Below are 22,685 nucleotides of genomic sequence, written 5' to 3'. Positions count from 1 at the left end.
TACATTAGAAATAGCAGACACTGAACCCAAAGAAAGAAGTGAAGTCACACATTTCATACTCACCAGTCAGACGCAAAAACAGAACCAAAATCAAGCTGAAGAAAATATAAAAATAAATAGAAACAATCAGAGAATTTATAATGGTTTTACTGGTTATAATGGGACTTGCATGTGAATATGTGTTCTAACGGAATATGTCCCAAAACGCACTACAGAAAATCATAAAAAAAATTTAATGTTTGTAATCCTTTTTGCATTGAAAACCATTAGAATTTCTGTGATGGATTCTAATCTGTTTTTATCCGCAGAACTGTGAATCATCTTTAATGATGTTTTCACAAAGACAAACTTAAAGAAAATGGTTCAGTAATAAAATTAACAGATGTGTGGATCTGATGTCATAAACCAGAACAACAATAGCAGCAGCTGCAGCCACGCCCACCAGAGCAGTGACGACCAATCGGATCACAGCTTCAGCAGAATCACAACATCGAACAGAGTCTGAGAAACAAAAACATCGAAGATAAGATCAGCTCAGTCGGTAACGTTACATATCAGTTAACTTTCTACGTCAGATTGTTTGTAAAATGCAGTAAATTTGATTATTCTTGGTGTCTGTTGAGATTATTTACTTTAAACTTTAAAAGGCACCTATTATGCAAAATCCACTTTTACGTGGGGTTTTAACATAAATGTGTGTTGGCAGTGTGAGCACAATCTCCCTTATCTTTAACCTAACCCTAATCCTAACCCCAAGCATGGCTGTGTTGCCCAGAACATAACCATACCTCCAACTCTAACTGTTTGCAATATAACTGTAACAAATTTACTTGATGAAAGTGGTCCTGATTGAAGTGTATGTGATATTAAATAACTAATTATTTGTGAATATGACCAGCAGCACAAATGACAGTGTAATTGTGACTCACCAGAGACAGTAACACTGAATCTGTATGTGGTTTTTCGTGCTATTGATGGTTACTTGATAAAGTCCAGAGTCTGTGGTTCTGGTGTTTGTGATGATCAGAGATCCAGTCTGATGATCCGCCTTCAGTCGGTCTCTGAATTTCCCATCAAGAACATCATATGTGGAGAAGATCCCATCATATATGATTATAGCTATACGAAGCTTTGAAAGTCCAAATGTTCAGTACATCCGATTACCTTTCTGTATTTGAGTGACACCAGATTCAAGAGAGACTGAATCTCCCTGCATCACTGAGACTGACTTCTCTGCATCTGAATCAGCAAACACACCTGAAAAACAAACACAAACAGATTAAGACCTTGAAAGAACTTTCTTTTTTTATGATGCAGGAACTTTGGGCTCCACAACATCATACACAGAAAACACTTTTGCGTCTGATAAGAATCAAGTCATGACTGAAACACAGGCTTTCCATCTTCAGTTTTTTTTTTACATAAAGGACATTTAGGGAAAAAAAAGTATATACTGTAGATTTATAAAAACACATTTCTCACCAATCAGATTCCACAAACACAAACAGAACCAAAATCTGTCAAACATCTTCAACAGTTTCAGTCCACAAATATGAAGAGACAAACTCTTTAGAGCTGGTTCAGTAATGAAACGACAGATGCTCTGATGTGAAACCGCTCTGTAGGAAAGTCATGAGAAACTCCATCAGCTAAAGTAATTGTACCTTAGTATTGCTGTACGTGACCATTTAGCTGTTTCTCTGCACATTTCACAACATGCTGACGTCAGCCACTGCTTCCTGCGCTTCAGTGTCCTTTTCTACAGATCAAAGACCTGACACATAACACGATCAGTGTCTAGAAAAGTTCTGACAAAAATTCTGACAAAAATAATAATAAATAAATAAACTCCTGGATAGGAGATGCCTCTGGGATGCAGTGTGCAGCCCAAACACTCAAAATGGTGAAATCACAGGCAATGCAGTAAACGGAGGGATGACTGTTGGGCTTGAGAGTGTTAAGGGTGTGAAGCTTGAGAGGGTGAAGACCCCTGTGATGCCAGCAACTCGCACTGCCAATCAGTCTTGTCAGTCCAAGCATCTGCAAGTGTTTGGGTGCTATAGCCCCAACCAAAAAAATTCCAGAGACCAGTGTATATTCCTTCAAGGTAGCTGGAAACGAATGGGTTCATTTAAACCCTAACATCATTTCCAGTCTTTAAAAAGTCCTCAACATAATCCCCTATGCCCCAGTCACCTTGATGAAGGTAAAAGAGGCAAGAAGCTGCTGGGTTCATTTTTTATCAGTTGTTCAATATTCAATATTTGATGTAACCTATTAACCAAATCTTTGTTAAATTAACTACATCAGTAACAATATAAAGTCTGAAATAAAAGCACACAATTGTATCTGTCAATCAGATAAATGCACATGAGATGAAAAGGGTCAGTTAAAGACTTGTCATCATGCAGAGGTGTGCTGTAAAATAAAACAAAAAAAGCCTCTCACTGAAGGAGGCATAAGCTAGAAAAAGATAAGAAACGTGAAAGGTTTTTTTTTTGTCATTCAGGGGAGAAAAGTTAGATTAGCATTAGTTGGGAACCTAAGAAGTTCTAAGGTGATCTACCTTCAGTCTGTCTCTGAATTTCCCAACAAGGATATAAAATGTAGATATTCTTCCAGCATGTTTATTGATTACAGCTATACTCTGGATGTTCAAATCTCCAGAATATCGGATCCTCTGTCTGTAGTTCAGTGTTAGTCTGTAAGAGTGTGTTTTGGAGATGGATATTGGTATTGCTATTTACATGTTTCAATGTGACGATATTTGTTTGTTTTAAAGTTGATGCAAATATATGCTTTGACAAAGATGCTTGCACTTACAATATACTAGCTTAGCTAGGATGAGTAAGGCAACAGTTGTGAAACACAGGCTTATGAGTATGATGCAACATCAAGCGGACGTGAGCCAGATGAAGACTACGATGAAGAAGAGAAAGCAAACAGCAACGTAAGTGACAAAGGAAGGACCTCTGCCTTATTAAGCGAGAGTTACAGAGACTGAAACACCTACAACAGGAAGATTGGGTCATACAAGACAGAGGAATTGATGAATTCTGGTTTTGTTTCTAATAGATTTTAATTTTTAAATGTTAAATGATTAATGAAAATAACGTATCAAAAGATTAAAAAAAGACTCATGTTAATTTTAATGTATATTGTACATAATATGTTGATCTACAAAACGTACATTTACTTATGTTTTTACAGACACTAAAACATACAACACTGTTGTATTTACAGCATCTAATGTACAAATACTGACATATTTTCAGTATTTAAAGGTACAAAAATGACATATTGACGACATACGTATAAAAATGAATACTTGAAATATTGAAATTGCAGCATTAATTGTAATATTATTGTTGACTTTAGTTGTCATATCAATGTTTCTCATTGCATGATTAAATTGTTTACCAGATGAAATGATAACATTTCACGTCACAGACCACAGGATGAGCACTTCCTGCCTCACTAACACGTCTTCCAACAGCAACCCAGTTTTCCCAGGAGTCTCCCATCCAGGTACTGGCCAGGCTCAACCCTGCTTAGCTTCAGTGGGTGACTAGTCTTTCTAGGGGTGCAGGTTGATATGGCTGTGGCACTTTAAAATGTAAACCATTAAAACTCACTTTTGACAGTGAGAATGAAACTTATCCTCATTCTCAATCCTCAAATTTCTTCTGCCAAACTTTTAACTTTTTGTGTGCAATAAAAAAATTATTCCACTCAGAGGTCTTGCTCCGTCCTATCTTTCTGACCTACTCTCTTCTTGTATTCCTTCTCGCTCACTCCGGTATTCTAATTCAGAACTTCTGTTTGGGCCTAGGTTCCTCTTTCCTCTTTCAGTTTATTTAAATCAAATATTTTTTTCATCAACAATATCACTAAACAGCTTTGTGTATTCGTCCAATTAACCTAATCTGTTACTGAATTGGGAAAATGTCCAATGTCCACTTAAACTGTTATTTTGTAATAAATATTTGTTGTATTGGTGTACCTTGTAAAGTATCATTGAGCCTGGTAAAAGCGCAAAATAAATTAAAAATATTATTATTATTATTATTGGTCTGTTGTTCTGTATTTCATAATATCCAGCATGTTTCATTGTGATGTTTGTGATGGCCAGAGATCTGGTTAGTTTGTCCACCTTCAGTCTGTTTCTGAATCTCCCATCAAGAACATCATCATTACTCAGATAAATTCAGTAGCAACAAAATCCATCTTCTCAGGACACATGCAAGTGCTTTGCTCTGAATGTGAACAAGTCACAGCACACTTGTGTACTACACAGGCAGCATGCGTTGATTATGTTCAGATTAAAGCACGCGCATATGTCGTCATACTCTCCAAAATTCCACTACAGGGTGACACGAATTGTTGATTAAAGTCGTTCTTTTTTGTTTTTGTTTGTTTAGTTTTTTTTGCACAAAAAGTATTCTCGCGGCTTCATAAATTTATAGTTGAACCACTGATGCCACATGGATTATTTGAACAATGTCCTTGCTACGTGATAGTATCCTTGCTGTATATGGAGTGTCAAAGAGCTCTTGGATTCCATTAAAAATTCTGAAGATGAACAGGTTTGGAATAATATGAGGGTGAATAATTAATGAAAGAATTAATTTTTTTGTGTGAACTATACCTTTAATAATGAGATTCAAACTAAGATTCAGGTTAAGATTCAAAATAACAAACAAAGTTCAGATTTCAGTATTTACGGGAAGATGAATACAGAAAGATATAAAAAACAGTGATCAAACATCCTGTTCAGCTCTCCTGGATCTGATGTCATAAACCAGAACAGCAACCGCAGTGGCAGCAGCCACGCCCACCAGAGCAGAGACGACCAATCGGATCACAGCTTCAGAAGAATCACAACAGCGAACCGAGTCTGAGAAACAAAAACATCAAACATGAGATCAGCTCAGTCAATAACGTAATAGCTGTTTTATTTGTAATGGGCTAGTTGCATATCTCCGCCATCTTGGATTTCCGGTCTTGCGAGTGTGTGCGTAGATATTTCCTATTGTGCTAAACGTCAGTGCAGAGAACCGGAGAAGTCCAAATATTACCTTCTATACTATGTTTACAGGACTTATAATATCACTTTATATGCAAATAAGATATACACTGCTATTATCACTATACTATAATGTTAACTGAGCCAGTGGATTTGAAACTTGTGTATGTTTGGGTCTGGTGAATGAATTAAATTCACTAGTGTTCACTACTGTTCATAATTATATTACGTTTAATTGTACAGTTAGTTATAAATTATGTTATCAAATAAAGTTAATAAAACATGCTTTATCAGAAATCTCTGTGCATCTTGTTTGACACTCAGAAACATTGATCTTACATAACAGTCAGAACAAAACCAGCTCTTCGAAAATGAAAAGTATTGCATATTTGAGAGGTTTGTGTTTGAAAAAAGAAATCCCTGTGGACCTGACCTGACGCTGATCCACATAATCAACAGAAGAATAAAGCAATCTCCACGTTGTATCTTGATTAATTTCCACACAGAGGTACGCAAAATATAGGGAGACTGTTTCCCCATGTTTTTGATATACCACTATCGGCTGTTAAATTTGAAAATCATTAATTATATACATCTAGCCAAGTTTCGTATGTAAGTTTCCCTTACAGTCAATGCGAGCGTCGCAAGACCGGAAATAAGTACGCACACACTCGCGTCGCTGAAGCTCACCGGCGCCATCTTGTGCACCTAGCCCATAGGTTAAAAGTAGATCAAATTTAGTTAAAAGGCAAGAGAAAAAGGTGCATAAAATAATGTGTATGTGATCTTAAAAGACTAAGTGGTTTGTTTTATGTATATGAATTATTTGTGTAAAATTGGTATGAGTAGTCAGTGCCATTAGCCTTGTGGGCCCGAGTTTGAATCCCAGCTTGAGAACCTTTCCCAATGGATGCGATTAATCGTTTGAAAGCACTTAAATAAATCTTTTAAAAAACATAAAGACCAGCAGCACAAATGAAACTGTAATTATGACTCACCAGAGACAATAAGATTGAATCTGTATGTGAGCTGTCTCATGCTGCTCCTGATGGTCACTCCATAAAGTCCAGAGTCTGTGTTTCTGGTGTTTGTGATGGTCAGAGATCCAGTCTGAAGATCCAACTTCAGCCTGTCTCTGAATTTCCCATCAAGAACATCAAATGTGGAGAAAATTATATGCTTTGTAACGATGTCAGCTATACGAGTCTCTGGATGTCCATATGTCCAAATAATCTCATCTTCTGTCTGTGTTTCAGTGTTAGTCTGTAGAATGATTGAATCTCCCTCCATCACAGACACTGACTTCACTGCATCTGAATTAGCAAACACACCTGAAGAACAAACACAAACTTTTTTTATTGAAGTTAATAGTTATATGTTCAAATATCATTCACAAACAGGATCAAGTTAAAATAAAATGCTGATGGTTTTATAACTGAACTGAATCCATGCAAAGAAAACACGTGTTAATTTCTGTGATTAAAATGTGTTGTTTAACAAGTTAAAAATTATTGAGTTACATCATTTAATATTTGGTCCTCTATCAGTTATAAGTAAACATACATGCATCTTGCAGAAAAAAAAAACATTGTCCATGATATCTGTGTATGAATGTTTACAAATGATTTGTTATTGGTCTAATATGTAAATCGTTTAGGTGTGTTTTATGCCTTGAGCATACAGACACTATGTTAAAATATTCTGAATCCACTAACATCAGAATGAGGTCAGGGTCTGGGTCTAACATCATGCATCATGATTTGTAATAAATGGAAAGACTTTTTGCCGAGACTTTGCAACCTTTCCAATGTAAGTTAAAGGGGGGGTGAAATGCTCGTTTTCACTCAATCTCCTGTTAATCTTGAGTACCTATAGAGTAGTACTGCATCCTTCATAACTCCAAAAAGTCTTTAGTTTTATTATATTCATAAGAGAAAGATAGTCTGTACCGATTTTTCCCGGAAAAACACGACAGGCTGAAGGCGTGACGTGTGGGCGGAGCTAAAGAATCACGAGCGCCAGTAGGCTTTTGAGTTGAGAGCATGTGGAAGCTGTGACACAGATCCAGAGGCTGAAATTTAACAAGAGCAGCATCAGCAAAGGCGTCTCTATGTGGTATGTACTGAAACTGTATATATTTGCTTAGCGGTTTTGGAAAATGACTAAGTTCCACTTTATGTCGTCTTTTTTTTTTTTTTTTTTTTTTTTAAGCTGTACATGTGGAAAGTGCAGTTTGATGACAACATCGCATGTTGATTACTTGAAGTGCTTACGCGCCGATAGCTAAGTTAACAACACAGAGATATTTGAAGCAGTTTTACTCACCGCATGGGGTTCCAACACACAATCGTGACCCTTTTCCGTTGGGACTGCATTATCCTTAAGAAATAAACGATGTGCAATCCGAAATGCAGGGAACAAACAAAAACACTTGCACAACTCCGTTGATGCTCTGTAAAAATAAACTCCATCCACTGGTCCCTTAATGCTGTTTCTCTTTTGGTAATCTGTGCACACTTCTTTTGTGACTTTTCGCGACGCTCTCGCTCTGATCAGGCTGTGCACAGCCTCTCTCTGCTCTGCTATACGGGAGCGCCACTTAGGACCCATATAAGGAAATTCCGCTCCATCTAACGTCACACAGAGCCATACTCGAAAAAAACTTTCAGAAACTTGTGACAAACCGGAAGAGGTTTTTTTGGAACAAAAATACTCCTTCAAACGTACAACTTAATTTTTGAAACTTTGTCCATGTTTAGCATGAGAATCCAACTCTTTAACAGTGTAAAAAACTCAGTATGCATGAAATAGCATTTCACCCCCCCTTTAAATATTAATATAATAGGCTAATTAGATATTATATAATTTGGAAGAAAAAATAAAGTGTTGAACATTTTATTGGTGCAAAAATGAGTAGTGGTGATATTTATTCTGTACAACATTTGCACCTGTTTTTCAACTGCTCCAAAAATCTAATTGTGTCATGTTATAGGGAATATTGAACAGATATTTAGAAGTTGATTTTAAAATGCAAAGTATAAAAAACAACAAATAAAATACACTTTAAATTTTTCACATCAAGTAATGACACACTTTCTTTAAAGGGGGGGGGGGGGGTGAAATGCTATTTCATGCATACTGAGTTTTTTACACTGTTAAAGAGTTGGATTCCCATGCTAAACATGGAAAAATACGTTTCAAAAATTAATTTGTACGTTTGAAGGAGTATTTCTGTTCCAAAAATACTCCTTCCGGTTTGTCACAAGTTTCGGAAAATTTTTTTTCGAATATGGCTCTGTGTGACGTTAGATGGAGCGGAATTTCCTTATATGGGTCCTAAGGCACTTCTGCCGGAAGAGCGCGCTCCCCTATAGCAGAGCACTGAGAGCAAAACAGACTTCACTGATCAGAGCGAGAGCGTCGCGAAATGCCACAGAAGTGTGTTTTTGGTTGCCAGGGCAAGACAACCCTGCACAGATTACCAAAAAAAATAATAATATCATTAAATGCAGTCCCAACGAAAAAGGGTCACGATCGTGTGTTGGAACCGCAGGCGGTGAGTAAAACTACTTCAAATATCTCTGTGTTGTTAACTTAGCTATCGGCGTGTAAGCACATCAAGTAAACAACATGCAATGTTGCCATCAAACTGCACTTTCCACATGTACAGCTTAAAAAAAAGAAAAAAGATGACATAAAGTGGAACTTAGTCATTTTCCAAAATCGCTAAGCAAATATATACAGTTTTAGTACATACCACATAGAGACGTCGTTTGCTGATGCTGCTCTTGTTAAATTTCAGCCACTGGATCACAGCTTCCAGACGCTCTCAACGCAAAAGCCTACTCGCGCTCGTGATTCTTTAGCTCCGCCCACACGTCACGCCTTCAGCCTGTCGTGTTTTTCCGGGAAAAATCGGTACAGACTATCTTTCTCTTATGAATATAATAAAACTAAAGACTTTTTGGAGTTATGAAGGATGCAGTACTACTCTATAGGTACTCAAGATTAACAGGATATTGAGTGAAAACGAGCATTTCACCCCCCCCCCCCCCCCCTTTAAATTTGACACACTTGTGGTCTAGCATCATGTATCATGTTCAAGAAATCATGTGCACAGAAAACTGCTGCAGTGTAAGTTACTTTAAATATATCCCATATAATTTGTGTTGCACATTTTAATATTAAAGAGATAATGTCACGATCATCAGCTGGAGTGCCCATGTACTCATATAGAGGGCACTCCACTCAGGACTCTGGCATTTTGTATTTCCAACTCCATTTCCCAGAATCAAATGCTTAGGACTAATCACCACCAGATGTTCCCCATTACCACTCCCCTATATAAACTGTGTTTGGACTCTCATTAATGGTAAAGTCTTGTTTAGTTCTGTCTGGCATTTCCGAGGATTTTCCCTGTGTTTGTTTCCCCTCGTGTCTGACTTTGGATTGTTTATACCGACTTTGATTGTCTGCTGCCTGCCCCGACCTCTGCTTGTTACTGTTGCTAATTCTGGATATCCCTGACATACCTGATGCTGTTTTCTCTGACCATTGCCTGTTTGACCATTCTCTTTATTAAACCACTGCATATGGATCCGAATGTCTCTGACTCCATGTTACAGAGGACTGCCATACCAGGATCCAGCAGCCTGCTATCCTCTCATTTCCGAGATATCTGTACCCACCCCATGTCAGCGTTTCACCGATTCAGCTTAACCATGGACCCGGTAGACCAGCTATTGCATTTTCTGCAAAGAGATTTGTCTATTGAGGATTATGTTAATCAATTCTGTGAGTTATCATATCAAGTACTGTTTTATGATGAAGTTTTGTTTAAGGACTTGTTCCGTTTTGGACTCCGTGAACCAATTATATCATGGTTACTTCACAAGATGGCAGCCGCAGTTGATCTTCCAGGGTCAAGTCGGGTTCCTGTTGATCGTGCAGAGTCAAGTCAGGTCCCTGTTGACTTCCCAGAGTCAAGTCAGGTCACCGTTGACTGTTGACCGTTTACCATCCAGAGTCAGGTCAAGTCACCATAAACACAGAGTCAAGTAACAGTAACAGAGTCAAGTAAAACCACAGATAAACTTAATGAGTCATGTGAAATCAACCTTGATCTCTGTGAACAAGTTCATGTCACCGTTGATCTCTGTGAACAAAGTCAAGTGACCCTTGATCTCCGTGAACAAAGTAAAGTCACCGTTGATCTTCGTGAACAAGGTAAATTCACAGTTGATCTTTATGAGCCCAGTCAAATCAGTACCGATCTTCCAGAACTTCATCATGTCTCAGTAGATCTTCCAGAGCTTCATCATACCACAACAGATCATCCAGAGCCTTGTCACGTCTCAGCTGAACTTCCAGAGCCTCGTCACATCCTGTCTGAGGCACCTAGCAATGTTCTCTCAGCCTGTTGTGTTGTTGCAAGGAGACTGTTACTGCTGTGGAACCTCCAGAGTTGGCGGCAACTGCTGCAGAACCTTCGGAGGAGTCAGTAGTATACATCCATGAACTTTCGTTGTGTCTTGTCATGGCTATGGAGGCCACCTATGAACTCATGGCCTGTCCTGTTATGGCCACGGAGGCCGCCATTAACCTGCTTATGTTCTCTGTTACTTGCTCTCCTGTGCCATTGACTCTGCTGTGGTTGTCCTATGCTCCACTCTGGTGGGCTTCTGTCTCGTCTGCTCGGTTGTGGTGGTTCCTTGCTCTGCCCTGGTGGGCTTGTGTCTAGTTTGCTTGGCTGTGGTGGTCCTCTGCTCCACACTGGTGGGCTTCTGTCTCGTCTGCTCGGTTGTGGTGGTTCCTTGCTCTGCCCTGGTGGGCTTCTGTCACGGCAGACTCCTGTTCCCCCTGTTAGGCCCGGGAAGGGCTCCTCTTCCCCAGGTTAGGCCCATGAAGTGCTCCTGTTTCCCAGGTTAGGTCCAGGAAGGCTCCTGTTTTCCAGGTTAGGCCCAGGAAGGGCTCCTGTTCACCATGTTAGGTCCAGGAAGGGCCCCTGTTCCCCAGGTTAGGCATAGGAAGGGATCCTGTTTACCATGTTAGGCCCAGGAATGGCTCATTTTCCCCATGTTAGGCCAAGGAAGGGCTCCTATCAACACATCAAGCCCAGGAAGGGCTCCTGTTCCCCAGTTAAGCCAAGGAAGGGTTCCAGTTCTGACTGCTCCACCCTGGCTTCCTGCTCTGCTCTGGTCCCTGGCCACTCCACTTCCACACGAACCTGGCCCTCCGTCCCTCCTCCTGTTCCGCCTCTGCTCCACCGCCATCCTAGATTGTTTAGTGCATCTGGAAGCCACTCCTTGTGTGTGTGTGGGGGGGTGGTGGGGCTTCGTCACGATCATCAGCTGGAGGTGACCTATAGAGGGCATTCCACTCAGGACTCTGTCATTTTGTATTTCCATTTCCAACAACATTCCCCAGAATCCAATGCTTAGGACTAATCAACACCAGGTGTTTCCCATTACCACCCCCCTACATAAACTGTGTTTGGACTCTCATTAAGGGCGAAGTCTTATTTAGTTCTGTCTGGCATTTCCGAGCGTTTTCCCTGTGATTGTTCCTCCCGTGTCTGACTTTGGATTGTTTATACCGACTTTGATTCTCTGCTGCAAGTGGTAGCGACTGCTCCGCTCCCTCAAGGATGGCAGCCATCCCTCCACATCTCGGGTGGCCAGCAGCAAGCTCGTTCATCCACCCGGCAACTCACTCAAGACTGCTTTGCCTTGCTCGAGGGTACTGCAGATTCACCACAGCGGCAAGGAATCTTTGGCAGCATGTCCCTCCTTCCTCCCAGGTTTCAGCACCAATGAAACACTGTTCGCAAGTCAGGAACAAGGAGGCTGGAACTGGCGAACATTCAAATCAAACTTTAACGATAAAATAAACTGCCATGAGCAAACAAAACCAAAGCACACAAAAATAAAACCCAGGCCTGGTCCTCTCTTGTCCTCCACTGTCGTAACTCCTCTTTTTATCCTTTTGGAGCTTCTCCATGAGACTCGAGACCGGTGAGTGGCGCAGGTGTCACTCATTTCCAATTACTCCATTGGCTTCGAAATGTTACCACGGCTCTTGGCCGCACTCCACTCATCACAAACTGACTTGTATTTTATAACACTATTATAAAATGTGTCCCATTTGTTAATAAAAAAAAATATTCACATTCTTATAGACCTGCTCTAACACTTGGACCAAATACTGGAAATACATCATGTAACTTATTATTTTCCCCTAAGTATCTATGTGTCAGTAGGGGAAGTAACAATATCAAAAGTGACAAGGATGTGAAAGGCGAGAATACACTTCAGTCCTCTGTGCCAGAGTGAAGATGGCACCAGTTTTTTGCTCAGTCTCAACCTGGAACAATATCCATTACCAGTTCCTGGTGAAAGTCAGTTAGCCACTGCTAATACACAGCCATTGTGTCTACACAAGAAATAAGCACAAAGTTCAGTCTGGAGCAGTGGAGAAGTGTCTCCTATCAAACTCTGAACTGCCCCAATATCCTCTTGGTCTCAGCCACACTCTCACAAATTTGCCCTGAATAGGAGCAGAGAGAGAGAAAGAGAGAGAGAAAAAACAAACATGTGTCATTTAATCACACCCAAATTTTTGTAAATATCAGCAAAGCATAACAAAGTAGACAAGAGATGAATGCATTTGTGTGTTTTGGGACAGGCACTAAAACTGACTCATTTATTAATAATATGTTCAGGGCTGTCCTTAGGCTGATGTGGGGTCTGGTGCGAGGTAGAGAGAGGAACCCCACTTTTTCCATTCCCGTTCCATTTGCGATTGTGCTCTGGTTTGCACCCCCCTGAAGACGGTCCTGAATATTTTAATTAATGGAATTTAATTCAGAAAAACTTACATTAACACAATTAGCCCAGCATCTGTTATTCTAGTGTCACATACTCACACTATTTGCACACTGCTTAAAAATACTGACTCTGTATGAGCGCAAGGTATGGTGGGAGTTTCCAATTAAAGAAACAGGAGCAAGAGAGCAGGTCCCAGTTGAAAGATTGTATTTGTATTATCCTTGCATGTTTGAAGTGTAACAGGCACTTTCCCATAAGGGGTGCATGTGGGCGTGTGTGGTCTACAATGAACAGAGAAAACAGAATACAATATAAAATTTGTAATTTAAATAGTAATATGGCTAGCATAAGGAAATTATCATTATATACAACAGAAGTGACAGTAAATGTTTGGAAAAGTGTTTTTCATTTAAAGTGTTTTTCAAACAATATTTAAAGAGTTTTTCAAACAATATCCATGCCGATTTGGGCCACGTATCACTAGACTGATCTGGGCCACACTCCTCCCACCAACAATCGGCCCGGATATTGTTTGCCTGATCCACGCCATGCCATCATTGCCATAAATGAAGTCTATAAAAAGAATAAAATAAATAGGATCACACAAAATATATAATTGGCTATAATATAATTAACAGATTAACAAAAGGCAAAATATCTTCATATATTTAGGCTATTTGATTTAATCCACAGGTGCCTCACACACACACAAATCACATTAGTTCTACCATTGCCTGACATTTCAGACTTTCATCATCAAACTAAAATGCACTCAACCAAACATAAAAGTTACACTGTTTAATTTAAAAGGTCTGCTGTAAAATCAGCATGCAGCACCCAAACAGACATTTTTGGGCATGCGATGAATTTTACATGGATATTAGAACATGGGTGAAGTATAAAGCCATGTTAAGGTTACATAATGAATAATAGTTATGCACACAAATGTTACAAATATTGCAAAAATGGAAACATTTGGATTCTTGCAGGCCTATGAGACAGGTATGTGAGCCCAATGCCACATCAGTTTTGTCTGACATTTGTATGCTGCTTTTAAAGAATGCCAATATAGCCTAATTAGTGTTTATTTTATAGTTGAATATATAATTTTATAACTACTTATTTTTCATTCTTGTTCTGTTCTGAATATTGTTAAATTTAAAATATTTGTTGTAGAATGAGGGGAACTAAATAGGCTGTTTACATTTACCAGAATTTGAATATACATATAAATTACATAAATGAATGTAGCCTAATTGTTTGCAATTACAAGGTTAACGGGTGTTATTGGAGTAACATCAATTTCTCTTTCATGAGATTACTCTCTCTTTTTGGCCGGGTTGCATTTCTCTGTGCCATAAACTCTAGTGGTGAGGCTTCTAAACCAGGGTGATTTTAGGGGCATTTTATTTAAATTAAGATTGTTTTATGCCGCCAAATTTATCAACGTGTGATCATTCGTATGATGAGATTTGGGGCATACGAATGTTTCATGAATCACATGTGAAGTCTGTGATAAAACCTTTCAGTTTGACCAGCATAAATGTAAAACAGATAACTTTTTGAATCAATTACTTACTCAGTATTTGAATGAGCTCCTTTTACATTATAATCCTCTACGTCCGCTACGTTCTCAAAACTCAGGCAATTTGATAATACCTAGAATATCAAAATCAACTGCGGGCGGCAGATCCTTTTCCTATTTGGCGCCTAAACTCTGGAATAACCTACCTAACATTGTTCGGGAGGCAGACACACTCTTGCAGTTTAAATCTAGATTAAAGACCCATCTCTTTAACCTGGCATACACATAACATACTAATATGCTTCTAATATCCAAATCTGTTAAAGGATTTTTAGGCTGCATTAATTAGGTAAACCGGAACCGGGAACATTTCCAATAACACCCTATGTATCTGCTACATAATTAGAAGAATGGCATCTACGCTAATATTAATCTGTTTCTCTCTTGTTCCGAGGTCACCATAGCCACCAGATCCAGCCTGTATCCAGATCAGAGGGTCACTACAGTCACCCGGATCCAGTACGTATCCAGACCAGATGGTGGATCAGCACCTAGAAAGGACCTCTACTGCCCTGAAAGACAGCGGAGACCACGACAACTAGAGCCCCAGATACAGATCCCCTGTAAAGACCTTGTCTCAGAGGACCACCAGGACAAGACCACAGGAAACAGATGATTCTTCTGCACAATCTGACTTTGCTGCAGCCTGGAATTGAACTACTGGTTTCGTCTGGTCAGAGGAGAACTGGCCCCCCAACTGAGCCTGGTTTCTCCCAAGGTTTTTTTCTCCATTCTGTCACCGATGGAGTTTCGGTTCCTTGCCGCTGTCGCCTCTGGCTTGCTTAGTTGGGGTCACTTCATCTACAGCGATATCATTGACTTGATTGCAAATAAATGCACAGAAACTATTTAAACTGAATAGAGATGACATCACTGAATTCAATGATGAACTGCCTTTAACTATCATTTTGCATTATTGACACACTGTTTTCCTAATGAATGTTGTTCAGTTGCTTTGACGAAATCTATTTTGTTTAAAACGCTATATAAAAAAGGTGACTTACAGAAGAAACAAACATGCAGTTGTCCACTTTCTTTCACTTGGCCAAAAGGCTTGGCATTCATGATGATCTCCACTTCAATGAGTGGAGGACAGTTTCAGGGACTTTCTGTTCCTTTAGAATAACTTTCTTCCCTCTAAAAAAATACCACCAAAATGTGGAGCGCTGGGAGGTATAAAAAGGAGATTTTCTGTTCAGCTAATTGGGGAGCCATAGTTTCATATGTCTCTTTAATCTCTCTTTCCCTCCAGCAAAGTTGGTGCCATTATCAGAGAAGAGCTCAAAGGGCTTGCCTCATCTAGCAATAAATCTCTGTAGAGACACCAAGAAGGCATTGTGGCCAGACTCTTGAGTAGATACAGATTGAGGCAATGGGTGGTCATACCTTTGAAGACTATTCCCCAACTCTTTTCAGTTTGTCATCCTATTTTTACTGTGAATGGTCCAAAACAGACAATCCAGTGGAACGGAAGGGGGGCTTTTAAAGCCTAAGACGAGCTGGTGGGAGATCTGCCACCATAGTTGTTCTGCACGCTTAATAAACAAACTCTAGTTAGTCCAAAATGCAGCAGCAAGAGTTCTTACTAGAACCAGAAAGTATGATCATATTAGCCCAGTCCTGTCCACACTGCACTGGCTCCCTATCAAACATCATATAGATTTTAAAATATTGCTAATTACTTATAAAGCCCTGAATGGTTTAGCACCTCTGTATTTAAACAAGCTCTTGTTTCATTATAGTCCTCCACATCGGCTGCATTCTTAAAACTCAGGAAATTTGATAATACCTAGAATATCAAAATCAACTGCGAGCGGCAGATCATTTTCCTATTTAGCACATGAACTCTGGAATAACCTACCTAACATTGTTCGGGAGGCAGACGCACTCTTGCAGTTTAAATCTAGATTAAAGACCCATCTCTTTAACCTGGCATACACATAACATACTAATATGCTTCTAATATCCAAATCCGTTAAAGGATTTTTGGCTGCATTAATTAGGTAAACCGGAACTAGGAACACTTCCCATAACACCGATGTACTTGCTACATCATTAGAAGAATGGCATCTATGCTAATTTTAGTCTGTTTCTCTCTTATTCTGGGGTCACTGTAGCCACCAGATTCAGTCTGTATCCAGATCAGAGGCTCACTGCAGTCACCCTGATCCAGTTTGCATCCAGATCAGATGGTGGATCAGCACCTAGAAAGGACCTCTACATCCCTGAAAGACAGCGGAGACCAGCACAAATAGAGCCCCAGATACAGATCCCCTGTAAAGACCTTGTCTAAGACGACCACCAGAATCAGAATCAGAATGAGCTTAATTGCCAGGTACGTTTACACATACGAGGAATTTGTTTTCATATTAGAAGCTCTGCAGTGCAACAGAATGACAGAGACAGAAAAAAAACCACATAATAAAAGAATAAAAAATACGAAAAATACAAATAAGTAGGTAGGAATGACAATATACAAATTGAAAATTGTAGGCAGGTATATTACAAAAAGCAGTATGTATATACAGGTATATTATGTGCAAAGATTCAAGTGTACACTAAGTATGTGTGTTAGATAAATAGGTGTATGTGAATATAAATATAAAGTGTAGTGATATAAAGTTGTTCATTAGATGGATTGCCTGAGGGAAGAAACTGTTCCTGTGTCTGGTCGTTCTGGTGCTCAGTGCTCTGTAGCGTCGACCAGATGGCAACAGTTCAAAGAGGGAGTGTGCTGGATGTGAGGGGTCCAGAGTGAATTTGACAGCCCTTTTTCTCACTCTGGATAAGTACAGTTCTTGAATAGAAGGGAGGGTTGTACCGATGATTCGCTCAGTAGTCCGGACTACTCTCTGTAGTCTTCTGAGGTCAGATTTAGAAGCTGAGCTGAACCAGACAGTTACTGAAGTGCAGAGGATGGATTCAATGATGGTGGAGTAGAACTGTTTCAGCAGCTCCTGTGGCAGGTTAAACTTCCTCAGCTGGCGAAGGAAGTACAACCTCTGCTGGGCCTTTTTTACGATGGAGCCAATGTGTATGTCCCACTTCAGGTCCTGAGAGATGGTGGTTCCCAGGAACCTGAATGACTCCACTGCAGTCACAGTGCTGTTCATGATGGTGAGTGGGGGGAGTGCAGAGGGGTCTCTCCTGAAGTCCACGATCATCTCCACTGTTTTGAGTGTGTTAAGCTCCAGGTTGTTGAGACTGCACCAGACAGCCAGCTCTTTTACCTCCTGTCTGTAAGCAGACTCATCACCGTCCTGAATGAGGCCGATGAGTGTGGTGTCGTCTGCAAACTTCAGGAGCTTGACAGAGGGGTCCTTCAATCGTTAGTATACAAGGAGAAGAGCAGTGGGGAGAGAACGCAGCACTGGGGAGCTCCGGTGCTGATTGTACGGGTGCTGGATGTGTATTTTCCCAGCCTCACTAGCTGCTGCCTGTCTGTCAGAAAGCTGTTGATCCACTGACAGACGGAGATGGGCATGGAGAGCTGTGTTAGTTTGGGCAGGAGGTGGTTTGGGATGATCGTGTTGAAGGCAGAGCTGAAGTCCACAAACAGGATCCTCACGTAAGTCCCCGGTCTGTCTAGGTGTTGCAGAACATAATGCAGTCCAATGTTTACTGTATCGTCCACATATCTGTAGGCAAACTGAAGAGGATCCAGTAAGGGTCCAGTAATGTTCTTCAGGTGGGCCAGCACCAGTTTTTCAAATGACTTCATGACTACAGATGTCATATAGTCCTGTAATTTTAGATTTCTTTGGGATGGGGATGATGGTGGAGCATTTGAAGCATGCATAGACTTCACACAGCTACAGTGATCTATTAAAGATCTGTGTGAAGATGGGGGCCAGCTGGTCAGCGGAGGATTTCATACAGGCTGGTGTAACACAATCTGGGCCTGGTGCTTTTTTCCTTTTCTGCTTCTGGAAGACCTGGCGCACTGCATCCTTGCTTATCTGTATTGCAGGTGTGGGGGACAGGGGGGAAGCAGGAGGTGTGAATGGTGAGAGCGGTTGAATGGATGTTCAGGATGGGTTGCAGGAGTTGTTAGTGGTGTGAATGGTTGTATGGAGAGGTGTTCAGGGCAGGTTATGGGTGATCTTCTTTCAAACCTGCAGTAAAACTCGCTCAGATCGTTTGCCAGTCATTGATTCTCCACAGTGCTGGGGGATGGTGTATTGTAGTTAGTGATCTGTTTCAGACTTTTCCACACTGATGCTTAGTCGTTGGAAGTGAACTGAGTCCTCATTTTTCCAGAATAATTCCTCTTTGCCACTCTGATCTCCTTTTCCAGTGCCTATTTAGCCTGTTTACACAAGACATTGTCCCCCTTCCTGTAAGCATCTTCTTTGGCCTGACGGAGATATCTGAGTTTTGCAGTGAACCACGGTTTGTCATTGTTGTAAGTTAGATGATTCCACTAGGAATACTCATATCATCACAGAAACTAATATAGGATGTTACAGTCTCTGTGAGTACATCCAGATCGGTGGCAGCAGCTTCAAAAACACTCCAATCAGTGAGGTCAAAACAAGATTGTAAATCCTGCTCTGCTTCATTAGTCCATCTTTTTACAGTCCTTAATACAGGTTTAGCTGATTTTAGTTTCTGCTTGTAGGTCGGTATAAGATGAACCAGAAGGTGATCAGAACGTCCCAAAGCTGCTCGTGGAACAGAGTGATATGCATCCTTTATTGCGGTGTAACAGTGATCCAATATATTAATGTCTCTTGTGGGACATGTAGAACGGCTTACAGTTGACAAATAGCATTTCTAGATCAGGACAGCACATCTTCTTTAACACAGTTACATCTGTACACCAGCATTCATTGATGTAAAAGCATGTCCCACCGCCGAGCGATTTCCCCGTTGATTCTACGTCGCGATCTGCTCTAAACAGCTGAAAGTCCGTGAGAAATCCTTATTTGTCCGAGAGAGCAGATGGAGTTTGTCTGTTTTGCTGGGTAGAATGCAGAGATTTGTCAAATGGATGCTAGGCAACTGCGTTCGAAGTCCGCGCTTCCTGAGTCTGACGAGCGCTCCCGCTCTCTTTCCCCGTTTGCACGCCCTGAAGCGCTTGATCAGCGCCACTGCTCCTCCGATAACGATGTTCAGTAAAACGTCGGAATAATTGATATCTGGTAAAATATCTTGTGGTGTGTTCTGCCGAATGTTCAGCAGTTCATCCCTGGTGAAACTGATTGCAGGAATATAACTGAAGACAGGACAAACTAACAAAAACAACTGCAGAGCACGTCACAGGGACAGCCATCCTGTACCAGCGACACATTACCGGGACAAGACCAAAAAAAAAAAAACAGATGATTCTTCTGCACAATCTGACTTTATTGCAGCCTGGAGATTTCTGCCTCGTAGTAGTTCAGTCAGGACCACTTCTGTCAAGTACATTTATATTGCATACAGTTAGTGTTGGCGGTATGGTTATGTTCTGGGCAACACTCCACATGCCTATCCATGCAGCCATGCTTGGACAGAGCGGGGAGAGCAGCAAGACAAACTCTCCTGGGGTATTACATTACATTATTCACTTAGCTGACGCTTTTATCCAAAGCAACTTACAATTGCTATATATAAACATATATATGTCAGAGGTCACACACCTCTGGAGCAACTAGGGGTTAAGTGTCTTTCTCAGGGACACATTGGTGTCTCACAGTGGATTCAAACCCGGATCTCTCACACCAAAGACGTGTGTCTTATCCACTGCGCCATCAACACCCCCATACATAAGCATACATAATTACACTTCAAAATTACATGAGTTGTAAACGAAATGTGATAGAGGCTGCTTCCAATGAAGAGACTGTAAAGAAAGAACAAATTTAGATCGGATTACAGGTTCAGTTGGTGGAGTTGGGGTTAGAGGAGGGAGTTAATTGCAAGCAGCGATGCAATGGAAGAGACACTGAAGAATGGGAATTTAAATAGACCGCATGTGATAGGTGTCAAGACTTGGATTGGTACATGTCAGGAACAGATGAGTGTCGGCTGATGCAAGCATGACTAACTTGGCCTGACTGAACTAACGCAATGCTCAATTCTTCTCTAGTTTTTCCATCTCAGCACAGTATGCTTCTGACAGGTTTGGGTCTTTGGCAATTCTCTGTTTTGTTAATGTAGGGTAGGGTGTCAAGCTGCCAAAGATGCTCAACGTACTTGAGTACCTCAGCATTCTGTCCATCTACAGTGATGTTCAGACATTTTTGGTCATAAGGGGTAGTTAGGCTGTACCCAACAGGGCCATGCACAGTTAAGCAGTATTGAACAAGTGTCAACATTTGACTTAGCATAGACTTACAGTAGTCAGCGTGCAAATTATACACTCCATTCAAGTCATTATACACTCCATATAGTCAAGTCAACATTTGACTTAGCATAGACTTACAGTAGTCAGCGTGCAAATTATACACTCCATTCAAGTCATTATACACTCCATATAGTCAAGTTTATAGGTGACAATAACAGAATCAAAAAAATGTATATATATTTTAGTTTGACCAGCACAGAATGTAAAATGGATAACAGATGCTTTTTAATCTATCACTCACAGAAGAAACTAACATGCAGTAGTCCATTTTTTTTTTGCACAATAAACAAGTCAGTTTCTACACCCATAAATATATACTGGCTCTTGATACTTGTCGTAGCATGTCTTGATTTGTTCAGCCTTGTCCAAGCTTTAAAAAATTTATAGACATAAAAATACACCTCTGGGTTGCACCGTTGGGCATTCATACAGACTCAAAAGTGTATCAAATTTTCATTGAGCACTCCATTTTCATTGAGCACTTTTGACATTTTCATGGTCTCTGAGTAAATGTTTTTAAAGATGTTCTAAACAAAGTGCATTCATTGTGTGCAGGCTTTTCTGATTTGTGATTTTATAAAATAAAATATATTGGTTCATGAAAATATTTAAAATATTTTTTTTATGAAAACTAGCAGCACAAATGACAATGCAATTGTGACTCACCATAGACACTAACATTGAATCTGTATGATATCACTGTCCTGTTCCTGATGATCTCCACTCCATAAAGTCCAGAGTCTGTGTTTCTGGTGCTTGTGATGGTCAAAGATCCAGTCTGATGATCCAGCTTCAGTCTGTCTCTGAATTTCCAATCAAGAACATCATATGTGGAGAATCTTTCAAAACTTTTTATGATTTCAGCTATACGAGTCTCTGAAAGTCCAAATGTCCACATTATCTCATCATTTGTCTGTAGTTCAGTGTTAGTCTGTAGAGAGACTGAATCTCCCTCCTTCACAGACACTGACTTCACTTCATCTGAATCAGCAAACACACCTGAAGAGCAAACACAAACAGAGTTTGTTATGGCTGAAGACTTTACATAACTTTATTATGGTTTTCTAAAATAAACAGAAACCAATAATATCCAAACAACAAAACTGATTATAACTGAATTTCTGTGGTGATTTTGAATAAAACTCTTATAGAGGCAGAAACAAAAGTTGATTAAATCTCCACACTGAAACTAAAGCTGCTTCTGTTTGAGCTTCAGTGTTTTTATATAAAATACATCTACCTAGAAAAACAAACATTTAAAAAAAATTACAGATTTCAACTCACCAATCAGATCCAACATACACAAACAGAACCAAATTCTGCCAAACATCTTCAATGGTTTCAGTCCACAAATATGAAGAGACGCACTGGTTTAGTAATGAAAGGACAGATGAGCTGATGTAAGGCTGCTCTGTAGTAAAGTGAAGTGAAACTCTCCTGTCAGCTAAATAGCCGTCTATTTATTCAGTGTTGTTGTGTGTGACTGTCCAGCTCTTTTGAGCTAGAGTAGGCCACAGCTTCCTGGAGATCAATGGTGTCATTTTCAACAGAAATAAACAGACACATCACATGTTAAAAGTATCTTAAAGCAGCATTTGATCCTGAGAGTGTTTGGCTTTGCTCTCTCCTGTAACTGTCTTCAGCTTGTTTGTTATTTTTTATATGTCTCTTATATATTCATATGATGTTTTGTATTGAGTGGAAGTCAGAATGTTTAATCCATTTAAACAGGAGAGAAAACTTACCTACAACCTTAACCTACAAACTACTGTCAGATACACTGACCGCATTCATCTAATAATAAACATGCTGATGTTGACGATGTTTCTCAAGAAAAGCTATCAAACCGCATTATATATAAATACCAGAACAAAACATGTTCAGCTTTGATCACACTACATTCAGTTCAGACAAGAC

General features: G+C 40.0%; 1 protein-coding gene and 1 long non-coding RNA gene across 2 annotated transcripts; both read right to left on the bottom strand.

Moving 5' to 3' along the window:
• Window positions 1-387: 387 nt before the first annotated feature.
• On the bottom strand, window positions 388-1,671 carry LOC113040322 (uncharacterized). The gene is made up of 3 exons (XR_003275187.1): window positions 1,483-1,671; window positions 930-1,257; window positions 388-501 (listed from the first exon to the last, which is right to left on the bottom strand). It is a non-coding gene; the product is annotated as an uncharacterized LOC113040322 (long non-coding RNA).
• A 1,476-nt stretch (window positions 1,672-3,147) lies between these two features.
• On the bottom strand, window positions 3,148-22,175 carry LOC113040318 (uncharacterized). The gene is made up of 4 exons (XM_026198660.1): window positions 22,053-22,175; window positions 21,435-21,767; window positions 6,025-6,357; window positions 3,148-4,897 (listed from the first exon to the last, which is right to left on the bottom strand). Exons 1-4 carry the CDS (start codon window positions 22,096-22,098, stop codon window positions 4,761-4,763), a joined length of 849 nt encoding a protein of 282 aa, XP_026054445.1. The 5' UTR covers window positions 22,099-22,175; the 3' UTR covers window positions 3,148-4,760.
• Between the last annotated feature and the right edge of the window lie 510 nt (window positions 22,176-22,685).

The sequence above is a fragment of the Carassius auratus genome, chromosome 22 (assembly GCF_003368295.1).
Source record: "Carassius auratus strain Wakin chromosome 22, ASM336829v1, whole genome shotgun sequence".
Classification (NCBI taxonomy): Eukaryota; Metazoa; Chordata; class Actinopteri; order Cypriniformes; family Cyprinidae; genus Carassius; species Carassius auratus.
The sequence above is the reverse complement of the archived record's forward strand: the minus strand, read 5'-3'. Positions and strand labels throughout refer to the sequence as shown.

What these genes read in the sequence shown, in the direction of transcription:
- LOC113040318 (XM_026198660.1), bottom strand. Translation starts at nt 22,098, where the DNA reads ATGTTTGGCAGAATTTGGTTCTGTTTGTGTATGTTGGATCTGATTG. An exon ending in ATTCAATGTTAGTGTCTATG is followed by an intron (nt 6,358 to 21,434) that starts GTGAGTCACAAT and finishes TTTGTTCTTCAG; the next exon opens with GTGTGTTTGCTAATTCAGAT. An exon ending in ATTCAATCTTATTGTCTCTG is followed by an intron (nt 4,898 to 6,024) that starts GTGAGTCATAAT and finishes TTTGTTTCTCAG; the next exon opens with ACTCGGTTCGCTGTTGTGAT.